Source organism: Lactuca saligna, chromosome 7 (genome assembly GCF_052625555.1).
Source record: "Lactuca saligna cultivar CGN05327 chromosome 7, ASM5262555v1, whole genome shotgun sequence".
In the NCBI taxonomy this organism is placed as follows: Eukaryota; Viridiplantae; Streptophyta; class Magnoliopsida; order Asterales; family Asteraceae; genus Lactuca; species Lactuca saligna.
Window position 1 is genome coordinate 122003060 of NC_136423.1, and position 25862 is coordinate 122028921.

The 25862-nt window shown below is 35.1% G+C and overlaps 1 protein-coding gene across 1 annotated transcript; it reads left to right on the plus strand.

Moving 5' to 3' along the window:
- Positions 1-473: 473 nt before the first annotated feature.
- LOC145007195 (uncharacterized) lies at positions 474-1990 on the plus strand. Its single transcript, XM_078966176.1, has 3 exons — positions 474-1093; positions 1293-1395; positions 1499-1990. Exons 1-3 carry the CDS (start codon positions 474-476, stop codon positions 1988-1990), a joined length of 1215 nt encoding a protein of 404 aa, XP_078822302.1.
- The last annotated feature ends 23872 nt before the right edge of the window (positions 1991-25862 follow it).

Here is a 25862-nt window from a genome sequence, read left to right on the forward strand (position 1 = left end):
AATGAAGACGGTCTAATGAATGATGATGATGATGTTAACTCATTTAGTAAGAATAGTATGATAATGGAAGTTGGCTCAAAATTTGAAAATATGGTTGATTTTAGGAAAGCTTTGAACCACTTTGCAGTCACAAATGAGTTTAACTACTACATTCAGAAAAGTGATCCGACACGATTCACAGCAAGGTGCGAAAACCGAGAATGTGAGTGGAGAATTCATGCTTCTATTACACAAGATGAAGTTACCGTTGAAGTAAGTGTAGACGTTAAGTTATATTTAACATGCTTTATATTAAAAATATATTTATGTTTATTTAATTCTTTTTTAGGTTAAAAAATGGTACAAGTACATACTTGCACTCGAAGCAACAAGGGTGGCAATAAGCGTGCCACTCAAGGTTTGATTGCTAATGTAGTAACTCACAAGTTGAAATCTGAAGGGATGTCTCTCCATATGAGCTTAGAAATTGGATTATGAAAACTTACAATGTTGATGTGCCGTACCTAAAAGTTTTTAGAGGGAAAGAGCAAGCTTATATTGACATGTATGGTAAGTGGGAAGACTCTTTCATGAAGATGGATGAATTTAGAGAAGAACTATTAAAAAGGAATGAAGGAAGCGTTGTTGAAATTGGCTTTGACAAAGTTGGTGGAAAGAAGCTTTTCAAAAGGTTTTTTATTTGTTTAGCAGTTTGTTCTAGAGGGTTTGTTGCTGGTTGTCGTCCGTATATTGGTCTTGATGCTTGTCATTTAAAAGGAAAGTTTAATGGTGTACTAGCCGCTGCAATTGGTATTGATGGTAACAATTCTATTTTTCCAATAGCATATTGTGTGCTTGAATCAGAAAACACACAGTCATGGACATGGTTTCTTGACTCACTCAAAAAATCAATTGGAACGCCAAATGGTCTTGTTATCTCACCGTACATGCAGAAAGGGTTAGAAGTAGCCATCATGAATGTTTATCCTAATATTGAGCATAGAGAATGTATAAGGCACTTATATCGAAACTTCAAGAAACACTTTCGTGGTGACTTCTTCAACAACAAAGTATGGGCTGTTGCAAAAACCTATCGTCCCACCAAGCATGACAGGTTATTAAAGGAAATAAGTGATAAAAATGAAGATGTTATTGCACATCTATATACCAACCACAAAAAAAATATGTAGTAGAAGCAAGTTTGGAACTACTTCTAAGTGTGATTACATCACTAATAATGTTTCAGAAACATTTAATTCTTGGATTGGTAAATTGCGCTATAAATTCGTGCTTGATCTTCTTGACATAATTAGGGAACAGATTATGAAACGGTTTGATAAGAAAAGGAATTTGGTGAATAAATGGAATGGTGTATTGGTTCCTACTGCTAAAAATTATCTCAACGACATCGCTAAGGTAAGCATGTTAAATAATTAGGTCGAATTACTATATTTGTTTTAGTTTTTTACTTCAATAATACATATATCGAAAATATATATGTTTTTTATTTTTCATATAGAACTTGGGTGAATATGAAGTTACTAGAAGTTGTGAGAAACAAACTAAAGTGAAGTACAAGGGAACACGTTGGGAGGTTAACCTAGATGAAAGAAAATGTAGTTGTCAAGTGTGGCAAGTTCAGGGTCGACCATGTGTACATGCAGCGACTTTTATTGCTTTTATAAGGGATGCTAACTGGGACAAATATGTTGACCCCTATTTCACTATAGAGAAATTTAAATCTACATATGCTTTTCAAATTGCTCCGATGCCCAGACTTGATCAATGGGCAATAAAAATGGAGAGAAAATATATCCACCTATTATCAAACGCTCACCTAGACGAGCAAGAAAAAATAGAATTAAATCATTGGATGAGTCTAAAAGAAGACACAAGTGTCCGCGATGTGGTGAGTAAAAAACATGTAAAAATCCAGCATCTGAAAGTTTCGATCAAAGTGAAACAGCCACCTCTAAATGGTTACTTAAATTTCCATTTTTCCAGTAAATGAAAATACTAACAATGAACATAATATTTTTATTCATTTTAGGAAACGTGGAAACAATACAAAATCGCATGGTGATTTGGGAGTTTGGGGGTCTACATAAAAAAAGCTCGTGCAATTAGTTGGTGCTTTTGATAATTTTGTTAGCTTAAGTTGTAAATGTTCTTAATTAGGGTTCAATTGATGGATATTTTTGTTAGTATGTGACATAAATAAATATTTTGATATTTATTTTCTTTCCATGAATTTAAATTTGTTGTCCAATTCGTATATATGGTGCAAATTTAAAGACCAGGGACTAAACTGTAATAAGTGCAAATTTAAAATCCAGGGACCAAACTATCATAAGTGCAAATTTAAAGACCAGGGGCCATACTGTAATGAGTGAAAATTTAAAATCCAGGTACTAAACATTAATAAGTACAAATTTAAAGATCGGGGACCAAACTGTAATAAATGAAATTTGAAATCTTAGGACCAAACTATCATAAGTGCAAATTTAAATACTAGGGACCAAATTGTAATAAGTTCAAATTTAAAATGCAGGGACCAAACTGTAATAATTGCTAAATTAAAAATTATACGGACCAAATAGTAATAAGTGTAAATTTAAAAAGTATAAGCACCAAAATGTAATAAGTAATAAATTTAAAAAAGAGGGATCAAACTATAATTAATTCCAAATATATTCTTTATGGACAAAAATTATATATATATTACAATTAAGAAGTACTCAAATCATAAATATAGCTAATGTAATTAATTATTACAAAATTAAGAATGTTCAATGCTATATCTTATGAATTTCTCAAAGTACGATGCTATTTCTTAAATTTTGCCCTTCTTTTATATCTCTTCATTTGATGCTCTTGGATACAATATGCTGGAAACCCTTCATTACCAAGTAAAGGTAATGCAAAGACTCCCCCAAAAATCAATCTGTTGGTGTAGTGAATTTGAGGGTATTAAGTATGTTTTCTTTTGTGGCTTGTAACCCAACTTCAGCTTTAGTAACTGGTCAAATAGTTTATGCTTTGGATGTCAAACCTACAACAACAACAACAAAGAAACATGTCAAACTTAATAATTAAGGATGGCAAACACCATCTTCCATGTCTTCCAATATATCACCTTTAAACAACTTCTTTCCCAATTTATCCCCTTAACAAGTCATAACTCATAACACTAGTTTCCATTGTGCATATCTTAAACTGTAAAAAAAATAAAAATAAAAATAAAAAGTTAAACATATAACAGCCATTTAAGGCATTTTCAACAAACATTTTTATATAAATGTGACCATAAAATATAGATATATACAGCATCATAGCATATGTAAATTTGTAAAATTTCAAGAACATATAATGTAGCTTTACCATTTGAGATATATAAGATTGAGATGACCCATAAACACCAGGCCTGTATACAGTTAATCTTGCTTCCATGGTGACTAAAAGAAGCATCTCATAAATCAAAGACACATCATGGTTATAATGATTCCTATCACCTTCCAAAACTCATGAACTGATCCAACAATATGTATCCAAATTCTTCCAGGAGGCTTCTTAAGTGCCATTTTAACCATATACTCCCTCACATTTGCAACATATTTCCAGCTCTTAGCACCATCTCTAAGCACCAGCATATACATTTGACATTCTTGTGAATTCTACAACCACCAAGTAAAGCACCCTAGATTTTGTCACACCCCAAAACCGGAACGACAGAAACGTTCGGGGGTGGAGGATGTCATGTCAAGTATCACGAGATATGTATATGATAAGCAAGTAATGAACAACCATTTCATTTAGAAAGAAAGTGTTTACAATGTGTGTGTTCATAAAACATAGAAGTCATAAACAAATAACATAACAAGACTTGAAGCTATAATGCTCCATCTTCTGAATCCCCAGCACGAGCACCTGTCTAATAGTCTCCTGAGAATACAAGTTATTTGAAAGAGTTGATCAACAATTAAGCTGGTGAGTTCATAAGATTTTAGTGATGTGAGTAAGCTGTAAAATGTGGTTGAAAATGTATATGCACAAGTGATATAAACTGTAAGTTCTATTTTGAAAAGTTCGCCTGTTCCTCTAGAAAATCCTATATTTCCTACTTTAATGGAAGCTAAGTAAAATGACATTACAAGCCTTTCTATGCGTACTAAGTGGGTACAAGTTATATATACTTAGAGTAAATAAACAATTGATTGTGCGCATCTTCCCTAAACTCACAACCCAACGGGGAACAACAAGTAAGGCGGATAGCACACATTCTATTGGTTGTTAGATTGTTGTCATATATAACCTTGGTGTATTCACTTGTTACTCACGGAGTTATTTGTAATGGTTCCTTTATATCTAATGGAGAGTTCTTTTAAGAAAACCTATTTTTCTTATAGTAAAATAATGACTATGGTGATTACTTTTATAATAGCTTTGTTTATACTGCTATATATAATCTGATATCGGGTAGATACTTAATTGGGGGAATCTTCCCTAAGCCCACAATCCAATGGGAACAAGAGGTCGGGGGAAAACATACATTTAACTATCTATTGGATATTAGTTTTATATATCAACATGGTGTATAAACTAAGGTGTTATAGAGTTAATTCACCTAAAGTCTCTAAAACTGTACTGGTTTAATAAAATGGATTAAGCCTTTTTCTGGGAAAATCTCTAGTTTTGTATACCAAAAATACTAACTTTGATAAGTAAGTTTTGTACTAGAATAACTGTGTGTTGACTCTGTGTCCTATGACCTGATCCATACCTGGTACCCTTATGATGACTTAATGTATATGAAGCATAGATATATATAGATTTGGGTAGATAATAGATTGAGTGACCTCGGTGCAAGCCCACATCCAACAGGAACCGGAATTACAGCGAAGAGCACACATCCTATTAGCTGTCGGAATCTACTAGCATATATGTATCCTATAGCGTATACATCAAGGAATCATAAAGTTAGCATCATGATCCTAACCTTTAATCGTAACCTTCTACCAAGGCATCTTCTATTCTGAGTTAAACCCTATTGTTCCTTTATCAAATGTAAAAGTATATTCTCCCTAGTTTATATCTATCTTGTCTAGAAAATAGATCAACTTTCAAGTGGTACTGACACTTTATGAAAGTAATGGGAAAAGTAAGTACACAGAGGTCGTTTATAATGACATACGGATGTGCTAATAACCAAAAAAACATATTTATTTTATTATGGTCATAATGTGAAAGCTAGAACCCCTACTAAAGGCTCTCAATGTAAAGAGATTTAGGGAACCAAACGCGACCCCAACAATTTCTTGCAAGCCGTGTAATTCACATTAAAGTTATATGATCATGTATACCCAATATAACTATCACTAATGCGTTAGTGATTCATTGATATAATTAGATCCTGTTTGTGTGTTCTCATGCTATAGCAACTTAACCTGTTTGTTATGTTCTGTTCTGGTACTGTTTGATTCTCTTCACTATCGTTTGTTCTGTTGTGGTATTGTTTGATTCTCTTCACTGTTTGTCCTGTTATGGTACTGTTTCTTTGTGTGCTTCATTGTACTAGAAGTAATGAATAGCATTCTCCTAAACTATGCCTATAATAGTTCACTAATGTTCTACCTAGACTGTTACTGAAAAGACTCATTTATCTACCAAGTTATGCTTATACTTTAAAAACAAAGATTTGTATAACTATAAAGTAACATAACTTTAAACGAGTTTTGAAATGTTTTGAGAACTTATAAATAACATAAGTAACATTTTGAAAGATGTTTAACAACAAACATTTACACAATTATCATTGTGTTCAACCTGTATTCCCCCTTAAAACAGTTAAAATAGTTAAAAGATTCATTACGGCGAACTCACCTGATGTGGGTGATTCAAACGGGCATACGCATACGGCTGAGGAGTTCCACGAATGAAGTCCCGAGACACAATAAGTCCTAAATGATATATAATGACACATATTGGCATGAATATAGTGTTTATAAACAACTATATGAAAGGAAGCACCTTCCGGGACTAGGAAACACGTTGACCAAGTGTCGGAATCACATGTGATTCAACAAAGGAAGGTAGAATGGCACTCACATGAGTTTACTACCATGGGTTACAGCCCAAGGGAGTTTACGGTCGTAAACGCATGGTTACTCAATGGTAAGTGCAAGTTTGAAGGCTAGGGAATGATTTAGGGACCTTAGCTCTACTCTAGGATGAGGAAAAACCACATTCTTTGGATTTTTTGAGGTGTTTACAGCCCTAATGAGTTTACAACCGTAAACTCATGGCCATTTATGTTTATGAGGGTTGTTTAGGGTCCTAAAGGTCCTAAAGAAGCATCCTAAATTCTAGTCTAAGCCTTAGGAAGTGTTTGTGGCATCAAAACACCCCTATCTTGAGTTTTCGGCCCTTGGACCATTTTTGCTTGAGCTTGCGACCGTAATCACCTATGTGTGATGGTATTTTGATTGTTTTGAGTCCTAAACACATCAAGGTAATGTGGTAGGTTAGTCTCATGGCTTAAGGAAGGCATTTAGGGCATTTTGGCACCAAAAAATGGAGTTCACGGCCCAAGAACATCCTTGGCCGTGAACTCACTTCTAGCCCTTGTTTCTTAATGATTTTAAGGCCTAGACATGTCAAGGGTAGTTCCATGTTCGGTTCCAACGTCTATAGGGGCATAAGGCACACTTTTGGCCTCAAATTTAGTGTTCATGGTCCAAGAGGATCTTGGGTTGTGAACACCCTTTCCTTCGGTTTTATGGATGATTTCCATGTTATCTAGTCATGTAGTACCCTTTAATACACTCTAGGGTCGAAGTACTTACAATTGGGGGTGAACGGATGAAGATCCTTGAGAGAGAAATCTGCTTTTCTCTAGTTGGAAATGTAACAAATGAATAAATATGGCTAAGAACCATATATATACCCCTAGGGTTTTTGGTAGAAAATATTTTATCCACGCATTGAACTCTAATATCAACGAGTTTTGGAAAAATAGAGTTGTACAATACTCTAGTGCATCCTCTCTCCTGATATCTCTTTAAGTGTAAATCCTGAAATACTTAAACTTATCCCAAAAGTTTGAAAGTTAGCAGAACGAATTTGACTTTGATTGCTGTGGATGGTTTTACAGAATGGAAATTTTTGGGTTGTCACATCATCCCCTATTAGAGGGAATTTCGTCCCGAAATTAGCTCTCTTAGTATTACTACAGCTCTTCTAATTTTTAGAATACTCACTCGTAGACCTGGCAACTTTGCCCTGGTGTTCTTGATAGGATTCATACTTGGTCCATCTTATCATTACCTCGTGTATACAAGCCGTATATAATTAGGATTAGTAGGACTGTCGGATGTGCGACTCTGCCCCAGTCAACAACCCAACGGGGAATAGGAGATAGGGCGGAAACACACATACTAGATCTGCATAATCATACTCATATACCACCCTCGCATATACACTAAACAATAATAGGTGGGCTGTATTTGTCCATAGCCTCTGTGCTCGAACTTGGTTTGCTGGACGAGTGGTATTTCGTAACGGTCTGCAGACATCTGACGATAAGGCTTCGGAAGACAAAGTATTCTCCATACGAGTACTTTGGGGTTTTAGAATGCGAAAGATAAATTTTTTGATTCAGGTCGGACTTTTGATACTAATGATAAAAGTTTTGAGAACTTGCCGATCGAGGTGATAGAAACATATGAACTCAGTATGGTGAGGACCACGCTAAATCATGACGAAAGAAAAAAACGGACTCTATACTGAACAAAGTTTTGGTCAAATGAAAGAAACGTTTGATAAACGAGGATGTATCCTTGGTATGCTCGATATTGTACTCCTAGTATGTTCAACCATGTACTCCTTGTAACTGTTCTCGAGTTTCCTGCTTTTTATTTTGAAATTAACACTCCTATGTATCGTACCGCTATGTGCGCATACATACAAATAAAAGTGCTTTACTTACTAAAGGGATACTTTTATATCATGATCCCCCATGGTACCACTACCATCTCCTGTCATATACATGTTGTGAATACTTAAGATGAGCCATGCAGTCGACTGAGCATCCCTGCCTCAAATCCTCAACCAATTAAGGAAAGGGGACCTAAGCGGAGTCACTCACTCTATGTCTGCAACATCTTAGTTGCGCACAACCCTGATGTATATGGTGAGTCATAATAGCTTCTCTAAGGGATCTTTTAGTTCTCTTGAATATTACGACCTATTTCAACATGTGAGTTGTTATAGTTACTTTTACGTGTTATCCCCAACTTTTAATCTTATATGAATATAAATTAATTTTAAAAGTAACTACCATTTTGAAAACGTACCACTACTCGTTGACGACTCCTAGGTAGATTCTTCTGCGGTGATCATCAGAATGCGTCCATCTGTGCCTGAGTTCCGGATTATCGAGCAGTCCTTCTGATTGTGTCCAGTCTCACCACAACCATAGTAGGCTTGGTTTTCTTCAGCTCCGAGGACTTGGGAGATCGGTTAAGCCGGTGCCCTGCAGTAATGGACAGTGTGTCCTTTTTTGTGGCAGTTCAAACACTGCATTTCTCGGCATACTCCGGTATGGTGGAAATTACACTTTCCACATTTCGGAAGGTTTCCAGCATATCGACTGGCAGGTGCTGAAGCAGTAGGCATCGTAGCGGCGTGCATAGTACTCGTTGGTTGCTCTTGTGGGGTGTCTTGTGTTGTTCGCTTCTTCTTTCTCTTGTTCTCCGACTCTCGATTATAGTCCTCTTCCTTTGATGACTCGGGAATAGGGACTTTTATGCTGTGGCGGACTCCATGATCGATGAGTCGTTGAGCCAAGCGTTTAGCACTAACGAACGTGGCTAGATTAGACGACAACACATTTCCTTGGGTTGGAGCAGTCAGACCCCAAATGTATCTTTCTATCTTCTTGCTCTCCGAGGTAATCATCTCGGGGCATAGAGTTGCTAGTTTGCTGAACCGGTCGGTGTAGGTCACTATGTCTGAGCCGACCATAGTGAGATTCCACATCTCTTGTTCCATCTTTTGAATTTCGCCTAACGGGCAATATTCTTCCCGCATGAACTCTTTTAGGTTTTCCCAACCTATTGAGTTTGCCACTGATAGGGTCAGTGACTTAACATGGCTGTTCCACCATGTCAGGGCCTTGCCATCGAAGGTGCATGCAACAAACTTCACTTTGCTTCCTTCTGGGCATAAACACATTTCGAAGATCGACTCTGTTTTCTCGAACCATTGCATGAGTGCAATGACTCCTTCAGTCCCTTTAAAGGACAATGGTTGGCATCTGGTGAAGTCCTCGTAGGAGAACTCTCCCTGGCACACAAGGACCTCACCTTGAGTAGAATCGGTAGGCGTTTCACCTCCACCTGTATCGATGGGGTGATATTGTGCCATGGTTGTTGCCACAGCTGCAGCTACTGCAGCGTTTAGAGTTGCTGCATCGATTTGTGGAGAAGGTATGAGAGTTATCGGAGTAGTGTGCCTGGGTGATCTGCGAGGCATATTTGCTATAAGAAAACAAAGATGAGACGGAATAAGTCTATAGCAATGGACACAAGCCGAAAGCTAAAAAAACAAGGTTATCCTAGTTCTGGATGTATCGGGTCCTGACTTCCATAGGGTTCTAGGAACAATTCATAAATGAGTCTATACCTAATAAACTCTATGAATTTGAAATAATTATCCTCAAATGAATATCTGTTTCCCGAATAACTGTTACCAGCTGCATGTAAGAAAGTAATTCTAACACATGTAATGTGAGCAGTGTTTCCACTCGCTCGATAAATTAACCTAATTAATATTTATTAGTGTGATGCGTAAGATGTTTTGGTTACTTCCGCTAATCTTTCTTTGAAATCTTCTCATGAATTTGTCCTTGTTACTCCTGAACTCTTCTGTTGTCTACTATGAGGAAGTGGTTACGTTTATCTGGGCTTGTCGTGTGAGAATGAAAGTGACTAAAGAACCTATGAGCTTTTAAGGTAAGTCTATGGGGTGATCCTTATGGAAACCTCCTATAATTGTACAAGGTACACCAGTTTGTATTGTATATGATTGAAGATCAAATAGACCTTCGAACAATTGATTCCACCTCAACACTACTTCCTTAAAAGGAATGGATAGCGAATCGTCAGTCACATATTCTATGTCTATAAGATCTTGATTATATATAAAACTTTATGAATATACCCTATAAGATTATAGACCTATCCGGAAGGGTCTTTTAGGTTATCACATAAGTTATTTATCTGGACTAAAATACTCCTATAGTATTCTAACGTAATGTACTTGGTATGTTCTAAACTTGTTATCACGCTATCATATCATAGAATACTCCCATAGTACTCTAACTCTAAATGTACTTGTTCTGGCGTTCTCTTGACTGGTGTTCAGGTAAGTTTTAACTCTATTGCAACACCACATCATTCTCAAACACATGTCGGTCACATCTCGAATGAATATAGTTGATCAGACTATATTGATCCTAGGTATGATTACATAACTTTTTAGGTTGACGACAATGTCCAACCTTTAAATACTTTTAGTTCTGTTCTCCTCGTGATCCTAGTTCTATTATGTACATGTATGAGCAAGTAGGTATATTTTTATAACTTGTAGTTATACTCTAAAATATAACATTATCCAGAGCACTTAAGCCCCATTGTATTTATAGACATATATCTTTTATCGGTTGATATACTTAGTTCACTATGAACAATGCTCTGATACCAATCTGTCACATCCCAAAACCGGAACGGCGGAAACGTCCGGGGATGGAGGACGTCATGTCAAGTTGTTGGGATTTGAGCAATCTAACACTTCCTAAGTGTGCATGCAACCCTAATAAACCTTGGATCTATGTTTTCTTCTAAAATACATGCAAATAATAACTTCCAAGGTTTCTTCCTAACTAGCATAGCATAAGGATTATGAATCATAAAACTACTAGTAGAAATACATACCTTTTGATGATGGTTGATTGTTTGGAGTTTGAGAGCCAAGAACCAATAGTGTGAATGCCTCAAATGGAATCACAAATCACCACAAACGTATGGAAAACTTTGAGAGAGTAGTATACTTTCTTATGAAATCGGCCACCACTAAGTCTCACACACCTAGAGTCTACACTTTCTTAGAGCCATATTTCTTGCATCATATGCTTCTTTATGTAGTGTGCATGGTTAGGGTGAAACCCTAATAACCCATGTCTTTTCCTTTCCAAGGATCCATGGGTTAAAATCTCCATGAATCATCCATGGACTTCCATATTAGCTTAGCCCATTAACAAATGAGTATTAGCCCACACTATATAAAATATTATAGGCCATAATTTAATCAGTCTTCTTTTTAATCTCTAAATTAATTCGTAATTAATTTAAGACTAAAACTAATTAAATAACATGACTTCATATTAATATATTATAACTTCTAATATATTAATAAATCGTAAGTATACAATTCTCATAAAATTATCCATAAATCGTTTGGGTGAAGTGCAACCCAAATGGACCATGTCGGGTCGGGTCAAGTATGTACCAAATAAGTTATGGACTTAGACACCTTATCCAACAGACTCCCACTTGGATAAGTCTAATAACTATATTTGCATATGTTACTTCAGGAACCAACCAGCAATCGTAGCTCTCGAAAACGCTGTTGAACTTAGAAGCGCCATTTTAGATAAGTGGTCATATAATCCTCTGTTCTCATGATATCAGCCGGACAAATACATGGAACAACGTCGTACTTATTGTCCAGCAGTTTGTTTCCTGATTTTCGATTTGTTTGACAAAGAAATTAATCGAACACATCAATTTAGTTCTAACCGGCCGGTACATAGGTCACAACAAAATCATCGAGGGGCCCAGATATCGCTTCTATTTCTAGAGGGAACAGATAAACTTCGACTCATATGCTTGTTCTACTACTTGTTGAATTGTACACAAAGGCACGTTTTATAACATCAAGTTACTGATGCGTTTACGTGCAATCAATGCACAACCAACTCATAGGTAACAACTCATATCTCTAGGTTTGAAGATTTATATGATATTACCGTCTCACGATCACTCGAGATAAATTCCATGAAGTGATACAAGTGAGCGTGGGTTTATTCCAATACTCATAACTTCTGAGCACTCATGAATGTTGTAGCAACCATTGCTATGACTAAACCCATTTAGCCATCTACAAACTCGATTCATGACAGTCTTGATTCATACCTACTTCCAACATATGAACGACTGTGGAGTGTTTAAATAACTTAGTCATTCAGAAAGAATAACCTAGCTATTTTGGAAGTCAAAACATGCAAAGTGAAACACAATAATAATCGAATCCAATATGGTCTCAGAACCCTTTTGAATATAAATAGAACCACCTTTTATTTATCACCATATTGATTACACATTATTCATTGTATAATGTTTCAAACAATCAACTTAAGACTTGAATAAAAACAATAGTCATCCCATGCTCCTGGCATGTACTCTGTGTTTTTCTAAACAATATTTATGCCATACTCCAAGTATGCACACTATGTTTGTCTATGATCCTTACATTTTGATGTAGATCAATTGAACATGATTCCAATGATGCTCATTTCACAATCCCAAATCCTTATTGTAAATGTGAGAATCCCCGATTCCTATCATTTACCAAAAATCTGTTAGATTTTAAACTTTTATGCAATGTTCCTCTTGTAATGATTATTCACAAAGTCACCAAAACCTTGTCACTAGTCATTACAGAGTATTCCAAAGAAGGTCAACTTCTATGGAACGGAAGTCTTATATTTAAAGTACATTTCTTTGAACATCCTTCTTGCATTAAGGTTTTCTAATCTTACATAGATTGAATAACTTCCACCTATGGAGACATTTCCATAGTCCCATTTTGACTATCACTTCCGAACAAGAGTTACTTCTTTTCAGAACATGTCAATACGGTCCTTTCCGACAACTTACATCATACTTCCAACTTTCCCTGAGCAACCAATCTTTGGCAAACCTCAGATTGTCCTCGACAATTGCTTAATCACTTTAGTCATATCCAGTTCTAGACTTTTCCCTTCTTAATGCCTTAAGCATTTGAAAAATTTAGAAAATATGAATATTATAGCACATGCAATCGATCCTATATCCGAAGCATATGGGACACGATTCATGATGTTTGACATAAAGACATGATACTAGACCAGTCTTTTGCTACAATATTTTTTATTCGCCATGTTTTAAAAATTTAACTATGAAGAGAGATGCCGTAATCATAATCGAATTTTGAAAATGCAATATATATAGAATTTCTTCAAGTTGAACCATTCCAACATAAAATTCATATATATATATATATATATATATATATATATATATATATATATATATATATATATATATATATATATTCTTGACTAAAGATGATTAAAATCTCAATCTAAGCTTTAGAATTGAAATGAAGTATAATTTCCTCTCCCTTAATTATAGCAAAACAACTTTTCAACCCCTGCAACTTCACGAATTGAAACTTGGTTTTCTATAATTAACATTTCTAACTTGCAATACTAATCATAATTATCATGCTCCCACTAACATGATGATTATTAGCATAACACTTATGCTCCCACTAGCTTTGACATGTATTCAGAAATCGGTTGGACTTCTAAAATTTAGATTCATACACCTTTCCGTAGATAGCTCACCTGTGTGTCTAAGCAATTTCAAGAACTATGAAAAGAGATGCCGTAATCATAGTCTCAATTTCTTAGACCTTTTCCATTTCTCACAAGTCCATGTTAGTGTGCCGGTTAACCACATACGCTCCACTAACGACTTTTGAAAACGCAAATAACACAATTGATATCTACGTAAAATCTACTAAATGAAAGCGTTTCCTCACCATCATTTTCATGAATCGGAGAGAAACCTTATGACACTTAGATTTTATAGTGTATGAGTTCCTATCCATGTGAATTTGTAAAAACCATAATCACAAGATAAGGTTAGTAACAAATTCATCCTTACATGGATTAAACTTGTTCAATCTTAGTTTCTTGTCACCTTGGTAGCACAAGGCCCACCAATGCTTCCAAGTTGAACACTGATAACTCACATGCAAATTCAACTTATTTGAAGTAGGTACAAAAATAAGAATTATGTCAACACGATAGGTTTCAAACCTTAAGTCGTGTGCTAGTGATAAATTACAGGTTTTACTCTTGATTAAATCTTGAAACTCTTTCAGGATCTTTAAGGCTCCCACTGTCCCCTTGACATATAAGTTTCCCTAGTAAAGAACCATTCCTTGACAAAACAAACATTCAAGGGATAGTGCGGATTCTTATCAAGACTAACACTTCACACAATTGGTCTTAGTTGGTCTTTGTCTCACCCAAGACATCACAACTTACCAATCTCAAATGTACAAGGGTAGAAACATTTTACACTACATTTGATAAGTGTTTTAAACCTTACTTTATGTCACTCAATGTTACAATCTTGGAGTATGACTCTAAGAATTGTTTTGGAACGAAGTGTGACTCATCTTTTTGATTTTAACCAATGCAACAATTCATGACCTCTCTTATTAGCCATAATAATGCACTAAGATGTCGTTAGAGTATGAATTTGTGATATGGTTTCATAATCATTAAGATGATCATGAAATATGATACTAAAGTACTCTCTCATCCTTTCAGATTTGAGAAACTTTTATCTTTCTGCCTAAGTTGATTCTTCTGATTTGTTTTTTCATACATTGTATCCTTTCCAATGTTATAGAATTATACTTAACCTTATAAGTATAATCATATTTACTAATCTTTAGTAAATCATGACAAATCAATCTTTGTGGTGGACCTTGACCAACGCACACCCAGTGTACGTAATTCCTTAGTCCTTCAATTGACTCACATATACATGTGATCAAAGAATTAGTCTTAATTTTCAAAGATGAAAATTCTCATTCATCATACAATACAACTTGTATGATTCCAAGTTTCTGTCCAATTGAAACTTGGGTGATGAAAAACTTTCTTCATTTGGTAAATTCGGACACTACCACAAATGAAAGAATCAAATCCACTTTCCAATATTGCTATTACTGGAAACATATAAGCAACAATTTTCCACAGATGTCATTATAAGGATATTTTTAAAATAAATAAAATTAAAACCCTTTTTTCTTTTATTTTAAAACTTTGCGGAAAAACTCATCCTTACAATCCACATGAAAACCTTGTTGTTATTTATTCATAAGCAATATATTATAACTCTTAAGTAACAGCTCAAAATTCTGATTACCGAACCATACGATCGAAACCCACCTTTGCAATCAGAATCAACATATACTTACTTTAAGCTTCCTATGTTTTCTTTGATTCTTAAAAAAACATCAACATGTGACCCATTCACATTATGTAATAAGAATCTCCAAATAGAAACTTAATAGAGTAAGTTAGGGGACTTTAACTAAAGTAGAGTCAAACTTTTTGAGTTGATCAATCTTATGATCTTTCAGGTAAAGATGACAGCTTCGCAATCAGTGTCCCTCCCTTTGGCAATAAAACATATAGACCCTTTGGTAATGGCACATGAGACTATCTCAGACTTAGCCTTTCTCTTTACCATTTGGTCAACCGAGTTGACTATGGCCGATCCCTTTCCATTGGGAAGAGAAATCTTTTTCTAGATATCCAATGCTACCATTGTCAATGTCCATTTAAGACTTGGGAAGTTGTTCTTTTAATCAAATTTGCTTTACTGGTGTTCCAAATCATTGTTGATTCCACAACACCAAGCAAATAGATAAGAGCATTAAGGTTCATGTCATAGTCTGTCTCATAGTAGTCCCAAAGAGACTCACTATGTTACTAAGAAAGTGATTGAACATCCAACTTTCACGAGACTTTGACACCCAAATCTCCTGGCTTGTCAATATGTGACTTTATCATCAGGATGTGAGCACACATAGACTATGCTTGCCAATAGGTATTGAGTGACTTTAAACTTTTCAAGAACTTGTGGGTGAGGGAGAATAATTGGAGGAGGTGGAGGAAGTGAAGCATGATGTTAAGGGACACCATCTTCAAGAGATTTGGGAAGATCATAGTTGTCTGAACCAGACATCTATAATGGGAGAAAATCAAGTTAGTTGATTCAAAGTCCTTAATATAACACCCAATATGAAATATTAAGTCTAGGACCCAAAACAATATTTTATAACTTGGAAGAGGGATGTCGTAATCCAAGCTATAAAATATTTGAAGGTAAGCGAATGACGATTCACCAATTTCCATTATGAAAAACGAAATAATTTATTAGGTTTCAATTGGATTTGAAATTCCTAGATCTTTTGAGATTCATTGAACTTTTCAATGGCATGTTTCAATCTCGAGTGTGCCCTCTCAAATTTTGTGACTGGGATGCCGAGGATCACAAAACAAGGTGTGAATAACCATACCAATTCAGTTGGTACCCTTAATATTATCACCTAATCAATGTGCTAGTTAACCACACCTTCTCCATTGATCTATGACAAACATTAAGTCACCCATCGTGGTCCTTACTAGTCCAAGTTAGTGTGTCGGTTAACCACACACGCTCCACCAATGACTTGGTAAGGTACAAAGTGTGAATTCCATGGGCTAGCACCACATTCACATTTTTCCTAAAGTAACTAAGATTGGGAATTAAATAAAAAAAATATTTAGTTACTTTATAATAATCATTATACTTTTAATGAGGATTTATAGTCATTGTACTACCCGTTTGGCTAACGACCCTCCACCGATCAAGCAAGCGGTGGATGAGAATGGACACCCATTAAGTTTCCATTTTATAGGCAACAACCTTATATCCACCTTATAGACCGACTTCGTGAATGAGGCCTACTAACGGTAAAACGAATTGTTCTTATACATATATATAATAATTAACCATTAATGTTATAAATAGTATAAGTGTTGAATTTTAACTTTTAAAACTCTAGGGTATGGAATTAAAGTTTGTGTGAGACTTTACAAATTCCAAAACTTGAGGGAAAGTTTTGAACAATTCATAAACTTTTGGATATTCATAACTTATGAGTTTTAATTAAGTGTTTAATACTTTTAATGAAGAGTCTCTTGGAAATCGATAACTTGAGGACAAGTTATGAAGTCCATAAAAGCATTTATTAGAAAAACTCTTCAAAAGTGTAACTTATGACTTCTTAAAAAACATTTAAAAGGAAAAACTTTTGGAATTCCATAACTTGAGGAAAAATTATGAATTCCATTAAAACACATTAAGATCAAGAATTAACTAACAAACAATTTGCAAATAATTCCTATGATCTAACAAAACTCATATGAACATGAACATTCACATCAACAATATCAAGAATCATATGAACACATATAAACTTGAAATTTTGATTATAACTTTGAAATTGGTCCACCATCATCATTACCACATCAAAAACAGTTTTTATGAGTCCAAAATAGTTTAAGGTAATGATTCTAGACCAAGTCCAGCACCAAACATGAAAATCTGCACTCAGCCTGCCAACTCGTCGAGTGCATGAACTGACTCGGTGAGTTGGTTGAATATACACATGGACTCGGCGAGTACCATGAATGGACTCGGCGAGTCTGCTGTGCAGAATGCAGTTTTTTGACATTTTTCAGCAATTTGCATCAAGTATTCAGGAAAACAAGCCTAGGCTCGGATACCACTATTGGGATTTGAACAATCTAACACTTCCTAAGTGTGCATGCAACCCTAATAAACCTTGGATCTATGTTTTCTTCTAAAATACATGCAAATAATAACATCCAAGGTTTCTTCCTAACTAGCATAGCATAAGGATTATGAATCATAAAACTACTAGTAGAAATACATACCTTTTGATGATGGTTGATTGTTTGGACTTTGAGAGCCAAGCACCAATAGTGTGAATGCCTCAAATGGAATCACAAATCACCACAAACGTATGGAAAACTTTGAGAGAGTAGTATACTTTCTTATGAAATCGGCCACCACTAAGTCTCACACACTTAGAGTCTACACTTTCTTAGAGCCATATTTCTTGCATTATTGCTTCTTTATATAGTGTGCATGGTTAGGGTGAAACCCTAATAACCCATGTCTTTTCCTTTCCAAGGATCCATGGGTTAAAAGCTCCATGGATCATCCATGGACTTCCATATTAGCTTAGCCCATTAACAAATGAGTATTAGCCCACACTATATAAAATATTATAGCCCATAATTTAATCAATCTTCTTTTTAATCTCTAAATTAATTCATAATTAATTTAAGAGTAAAACTAATTAAATAACATGACTTCATATTAATATATTATAACTTATAATATAGTAATAAATCGTAAGTATGCAATTCTCATAAAATTATCCATAAATCGTTTGGGTGAAGTGCAACCCAAATGGACCATGCCGGGTCGGGTCAAGTATGTACCAAATAAGTTATGGACTTAGACACCTTATCCAACACAAGTATCATGAGATATGTATATCGTAAGCAAGTAATGAACAACCATTTCATTTAGAAAGAAAGTGTTTACAATGTGTGTGTTCACAAAACATAGAAGTCATAAACAAATAACATAACAAGACTTGAAGCTATAATGCTCCATCTTCTTAATCCCCAGCACGAACACCTATCTAATAGTCTCCTGAGAATACAAGTTATTTGAAAAAGTTGATTAGCAATTAAGCTGGTGAGTTCATAAGATTTTAGTGATGTGAGTAAGCTGTAAAATGTGGTTGAAAATGTATATGCACAAGTGATGTAAACTTTAAGTTCTGCTTTGAAAAGTTCACCTGTTCCTCTAGAAAATCCTATATTTCCTACTTTAATGGAAGTTAGGTAAAATGACACTACAAGCCTTTCTATGCGTACTAAGTGGGTACAAGTTATATATACTTAGAGTAAATAAACAATCGATTGTGCGCATCTACCCTAAACTCACAACCTAACGGGGAATAGCAAGTAAGGCGGATAACACATATTCCATTGGTTGTTAGATCGTTATCATATATAACCTTGGTGTATTCACTTGTTACTCATGGAGTTATTTTTAATGGTTCCATAATATCTAATGGAGAGTTCTTTTAAGAAAACCTATTTTTCTTATAGTAAAATAATGACTACGGTGATTACTTTTATAATAGCTTTGTTTATACTGCTATATATAATCTAATATCGGGTAGATAGTTAATTGGGGGAATCTGCCCTAAGCCCACAATCCAACGGGAACAAGACGTCGGGGGAAAACACACATTTAACTATCTATAAAATAAGGTGTTATAGAGTTAATTCACCTAAAGTCTCTAAAACTGTATTGGTTTAATAAAATGGATTAAGCCTTTTTCTGGGAAAATCTCTAGTTTTGTATACCAAAAATACTGACTTTGATAAGTAAGTTTTGTACTAGAATAACTGTGCGTCGACTCTGTGTCCTATGACCTGATCCATACCTGGAACCCTTATGATGATTTAATGTATACGAAGCATAGATATATATATATATATATATATATATATATATATATATATATATATAGATTCGGGTGGATAATAGATTGAGTGACCTTGGTGCAAGCCCACATCCAACGGGAACAGGAATTACAGCGAAGAGCACACATCCTATTAGCTGTCGGAATCTACTAGCATATATGTATCCTATAACGTATACATCAAGGAATCATAAAGTTATCATCACAATCCTAACCTTTAATCGTAGCCTTCTACCAAGGCATCTTCTGTTCTGAGTTAAACCCTATTGTTCCTTTGTCTAATGTAAAAGTATATTCTCCCTAGTTTATATCTATCTTGTCTAGAAAATAGATCAAATTTCAAGTGGTATTGACACTTTATGAAAGTAATGGGAAAAGTAAGTACACAGAGGTCGTTTATAATGAAATGCAGATGTACTAATAACTAAAAAAACATATTTGTTTTATTACGGTCATAATGTGAAAGCTAGAACCCCTACTAAAGGCTCTCAATGTAAAGTGATTTAGGGAACTAAACGCGACCCCAACAATTTCTTGCAAGCCGTGTAATTCACATTAAAGTTATATGATCATGTATACCCAATATAACTATCACTAATGCGTTAGTTATTCATTGATATAATTAGATCCTGTTTGTATGTTCTCATGCTATAGCAACTTAACCTGTTCGTTATGTTCTGTTTTGGTATTGTTTGATTCTCTTCACTGTCATTTGTTCTGTTATGGTATTGTTTGATTCTCTTCATTGTTTGTCCTATTATGGTACTGTTTATTTGTGTGCTTCATTGTACTAGAAGTAATGAATAACATTCTCTTAAACTATACCTATAATAGTTCATTAATGTTCTACCTAGTCTATTACTGAAAAGACTCATTTATCTACCAAGTTATGCTTATTCTTTAAAAACAGAGATTTTTATAACTATAAAGTAACATAACTTTAAACGAGTTTTGAAATGTTTTGACAACTTATAAATAACATAAGTAACATTTTGAAAGCTGTTTAACAACAAATATTTATACAATTATCATTGTGTTCAACCTGTATTCCCCCTTTAAAACAGTTAAAATAGTTAAAAGATTCATTACGGGGTATGAACTCACCTGATGTGGGTGATTCAAACGGGCATACGCGTACGGATGAGGAGTTCCATGAATGAAGTCCCGAGACACAATAAGTCCTAAATGATATATAATGACACATATTGGCATGCATATAGTGCTTATAAACAACTATATGAAAGGAAGCACCTTCCGGGACTTGGAAACACCTTGACCAAGTGTGGGAATCACATGTGATTCAACAAAGGAAGGTACAATGGAACTCACATGAGTTTACTACCATGGGTTTACAACCCAAGGTAGTTTACGGTCGTAAACGCATGGTTACTCATTGGTAAGTGCAAGTTTAAAGGTAAGGGAATGATTTAGGGACCTTAGCTCTACTCTAGGATGAGGAAAAACCACATTCTTTGGAGTTTTTGAGGTTTTTACGGCCCTAATGAGTTTACAACCGTAAAATCATGGCCATTTATGTTTATGAGGGTTGTTTAGGGTCCTAAAGAAGCATCCTAAATTCAAGTCTAAGCCTTAGGAAGTGTTTGTGGCATCAAAACACCCCTATCTTGAGTTTTCGGCCCTTGGACCATTTTGGCTTGAGCTTGTAGCCGTAATCACCTATGGGTGATGGTAATTTGATTGTTTTGAGTCCTAAACACATCAAGGTAATGTGCTAGGTTAGTCTCTTGGCTTGAGGAAGGCATTTAGGTCATTTTGGTACCAAAAAATGGAGTTCACAGCCCAAGGACATCCTTGGCCATGAACTCACTTCTAGCCCTTGTTTCTTAATGATTTTAAGGCCTAGACATGTCAAGGGTAGTTCCATGTTCGGTTCCAAGGTCTATAGGGGCATAAGGCACACTTTTGGCCTCAAATTTAGTGTTCACGGTCCAAGAGGATCTTGGGCCGTGAACACCCTTTCCTTGGGTTTTATGGACAATTTCCATGTTATCTAGTCATGTAGTACCATTTAATACACTCTAGGGTCGAAGTACTTACAATTGGGGGTGATCGGATGAAGATCCTTGAGAGAGAAAGCGGCTTTTCTCTAGTTGGAAATGTAACAAATGAATAAATATGGCTAAGAACCATATATATACCCTAGGGTTTTTGGCAGAAAATAGATTATTCAGGCATTGAACTCTAATATCAACGAGTTTTGGAAAAATAGAGTTGTACAATACTCTAGTGCATCCTCTCTCATGATATCTCTTTAAGTGTAAATCCTGAAATACTCAAACTTATCCCAAAAGTTTGAAAGTTAGCAGAACGGATTTGACTTTGATTACTGTGGATGGTTTTACAGAATGGAAATTTTTGGGTTGTTACAGATTTGCATCAAGAAGAATATTAAAAGTTTGAAGTTCACTGAAAACCTGATTGTAGCTCAAATCAAAACAACTAAGCTATCAAATACAACATAACTAAGCTGATTGTTAAAAGAATTTGAACAATTGAAACTGGGAACCCTAAATATGAAATTGAAGAGATAGAAATAGGAATAGCTTGAAATTGACATTACCTGATGCGATGATGTGAGTGTGTGACAACAGGGGGAAGAAGCATGTTGTGTGCTATGATCGGAAGGACGTTGCGATCGGGAGGAAGTGCAAGACGGACGGAAGCTACAAAACGCAATGAATCTGAGAACCGATAACAACTAACTTCGATGTGTGATTGCTGATTGATGATTGTGTGTGATCGTTGATCAATGAATACGCAAGGGAAGATGTAAGGGATTACGATTCATGAAGCAGGACGCAAGGCATCTACGATTTCTATTTGTTTGCGTGAGGATGATTTTGGAATTCAGAAGAAAGGGCAAAATTGTCTATTTCAAATGTTTTTTAGCTTTAAAATGGTAAAAAAAATATTTTAAATCAAAAAAATAGATTTGGGTATTTATGATATTAAAAAAACATTAAGAAGGGAAAAAACGATATTTAGAATTTAGGCCGGGCAAATACGATATTTAGCTGTTTAGCAAGGCGTATAGGAAATTATCCCTTTTAATAATTACCGAAACGATGGTAACAACATATATGAAGAAAACGGGATCAATTACTAGCGTCATGGTAACCTTGCGACTTCCCTGATCTAAGTGTGAGTCATGTGCTTCTGGTAATATAGGCCTCTACTACCTTTCACACCTACTCATACTCATCCTAAGTATTGTCTTGCAGTTCTCCAAGTTACCACACAATAAAATCGTATCGCAACTTAGCACATTTCTTGAGATGATATACATTGATGTTCAAGTTCAACGTATATTCATTTTCTCCGTAAAACTTGTAGCATACTCGTAGACGCTCATCCTTACCTACTTCAGATTCTAAAACTCGTTGTTGATCCCTATAAGATCGTACTCAGAGCAGTACTGCATCTTCAGTTGTACCAAAAAGTTTTCCCAAGACATCTTGCTAGCTTCTCCCTTGGGAATGGTAGCAGCTATTAGCGTACACCAGCTTAATACCCCAGTCTTTAACAATGTATTCGCGAGGCTGGTCTTTTGTTTGTTGTTGCAGTCGCAACTTTAAAACAACATATCCATCTCAAAGATCCAATTCATAACCTCCACCGGTGTTGGGCTTCCAGAAAGACTCAGTGGCTTAGATGTCATGAAATCCTTGTACTTACATCCATGTACATCATTTTCGCCATTGGATTGGTTCCTTCAAACCATTCGTGGCTCAGCCTCACTACCAGACTATTCGATGTTTAGTTCAGGTTGTACAATAGGTATAGTAGGTTCATTCCTATTAAGCAACATTTTCCTCATTTCTTCCCTTTATTCGACTATCATAGCACAAATCATTGATTGGACTCCTGTCATTGTGATTGGATCGGGTGCAGCTGCTACCTCGGGTGCACGCTTAATCACAGGCCACTGACTAGCATTAACATTTCCATTAGCGTTTCCAAATCCTCTTCGAGTTCCTACCATGTCGATCTATTCACCAAATCAGATGTTCGGTGTGCAGTGACGAGAATTTAGATAGGAAATATTTATTTACGATAGACGTATAAATCTCCTTATCTTTTCGAAAAGTTACAAGCTTGTTCTAATACCGTAATTAAACATTTAAAAATCTAAAAACATAAAATTTCCAGATCTATCCGGCAACATACCATAGATCCGATCAAACGATAGTATCATAAAGCATAAAAGACATCTCATAGTATAAATCATTTATCACATAAAAGCATCTTAGGCATCTTCCTTAAATAAGCTAGTGCTTGTGTCTATTCAGGTGTAATACCTAAAATACATTAGACACACTCAACTCACACTCATTGCTTAGCATTTTAAGTTTAAGTCTAGAAATAAATCCTTATTCCTAGTTTACTTAAACTAATACTATGATACCAACTGTGACATCTCCAAATTCATGGTCATTTTAAAAATTTTATTTATGCTTAATAAAAATCATAGTGTCCATTTTAAAGAAATATATTGCGAAATTTGTTCCCAAAAAAAAAAAACATGATACATATATTATCAAAGTATTTCTAAAGAAATGTATTTTGTTTATATAAAAACTTTGTGATGTCATCGTCAATACAGAAACAAAAGTATAAACGGACCTTACAATCATTTACACTATTGATTTACCTCTCCATTAATCTCCCAGTGTAATGTAGCTTCATATCGACACCTGTGATACAAATAAACTGAGTGGGTTAGTTTGGGAAACCTGGTAATTACATAGGGTTTTCAACCCATAATAATAAAGTTATTATGTTTAATCATCAAATAATTAACCTAATTACCCACTCTCATATCTCCTTTATTCTCAAGTATTTTCCCTAAAAATAATCTAATCCTCAATATTTATTCCTAAAGATTTTCCTAAGGAATAGGCAAGAAGTCCATCGCTACCATTGTTTATATAATAAGCACTAAGTCCATAGTTGTCGATGTTCGTTTGTGAGGCACTAAATCCATAGCTGTCAGGGTTTATCTCTTTTATTGACAATATTATTTAAGTTAGTCCACCCACAATACATGTCAATAGGTTTTTAGAGTACATCTGGTGAATAAATTGTTCACAACACCTAAAGGTTGTGAACAATTGGGTTATTTCTTCTCATCATCCTTAACATATCATCATCTATATCATATTTCATCTCTCATATCATCTCATATTTAATCTACCCATCTTTACCCATCATAATTATAGGTATAAAATACATATACAGTTTAAATCAAGTAAAACATGTATGTTTTGTTCATCCGACATAGATATAAAGAACACATATAATATGCATATGCACACATGAGGACATGACACATAATTTATATTAAATACTTCATATCTATGTGTAAGATGAAAGTAACTATGCACTCACTAGTTAAAGTGACGATTCCAAACTCGGACGATGCTTCGCTTCTAACAATTCTATTTTCCTTCGACGAAACCTAGTTTCATTTCCGCTAGATATTAGTCTAATATTTATCACGACTATTTACGAGCGATATTGTTTTACAAGTGTTAAACAATACTTTCAAACCACTATGTACAAACAGGGGCCAGATTTGAAACACCGGAGGGCAGGACCATTTTGGCATTATAGCACTTCTAAAATCCAACAACCCTATGCGGCCCTTCAAACCAGATTCACCGTACCGCGAGTAGTTAAAATATATTATAATAACTCTTTGTATATGATAATTTATAAAATATTTATTGTTTATAAGTTCAATATAATGATATTGAACTTAAACATAACTTATATTTAACGTAGGGTAAGCATAACTCACTTACTAGGATGGTTGGCTAGGAATTGAACTCTGCGGGGGCAAAACTTCCGAGCCGAAAGTTCTTCTTGTCGGAGCCTTTTGGCGCTCCGAGATTCGCCTCTTAGCACTTGGGAAGTACTAAGGCTTGGGAGGGGTTTAGAGAGATGTTAAGAGAGAAAGAATGGGAGATGTGAGAAGGAAATGCAAGATTTGTGCCTGTATTTGTAGACTGGGATATGGCCAACTCGGTGAGTTCTGAGCCTCCTGTTGGGTTTTGAGCATTCTAAGTCTTGAGGTGTACATGAAACCCTAAATACCTTGGATCTATGTTTTCTCTATTATACATGCAAACCTAAACTTTCCAAGGTATTACCCTAACTAGCATACAAATTTTATACTTGGGTCATAAAACATGTTAGATGACATACCTTTTGTTGTAGTTGGAAGCCTTAGACTTTTAAGAACTTAGTGACCCAAGTGTTGCACCTCAAATGGAATCACATAACACCACTAACAATTGGAATAACTTAAGAGAAGATTA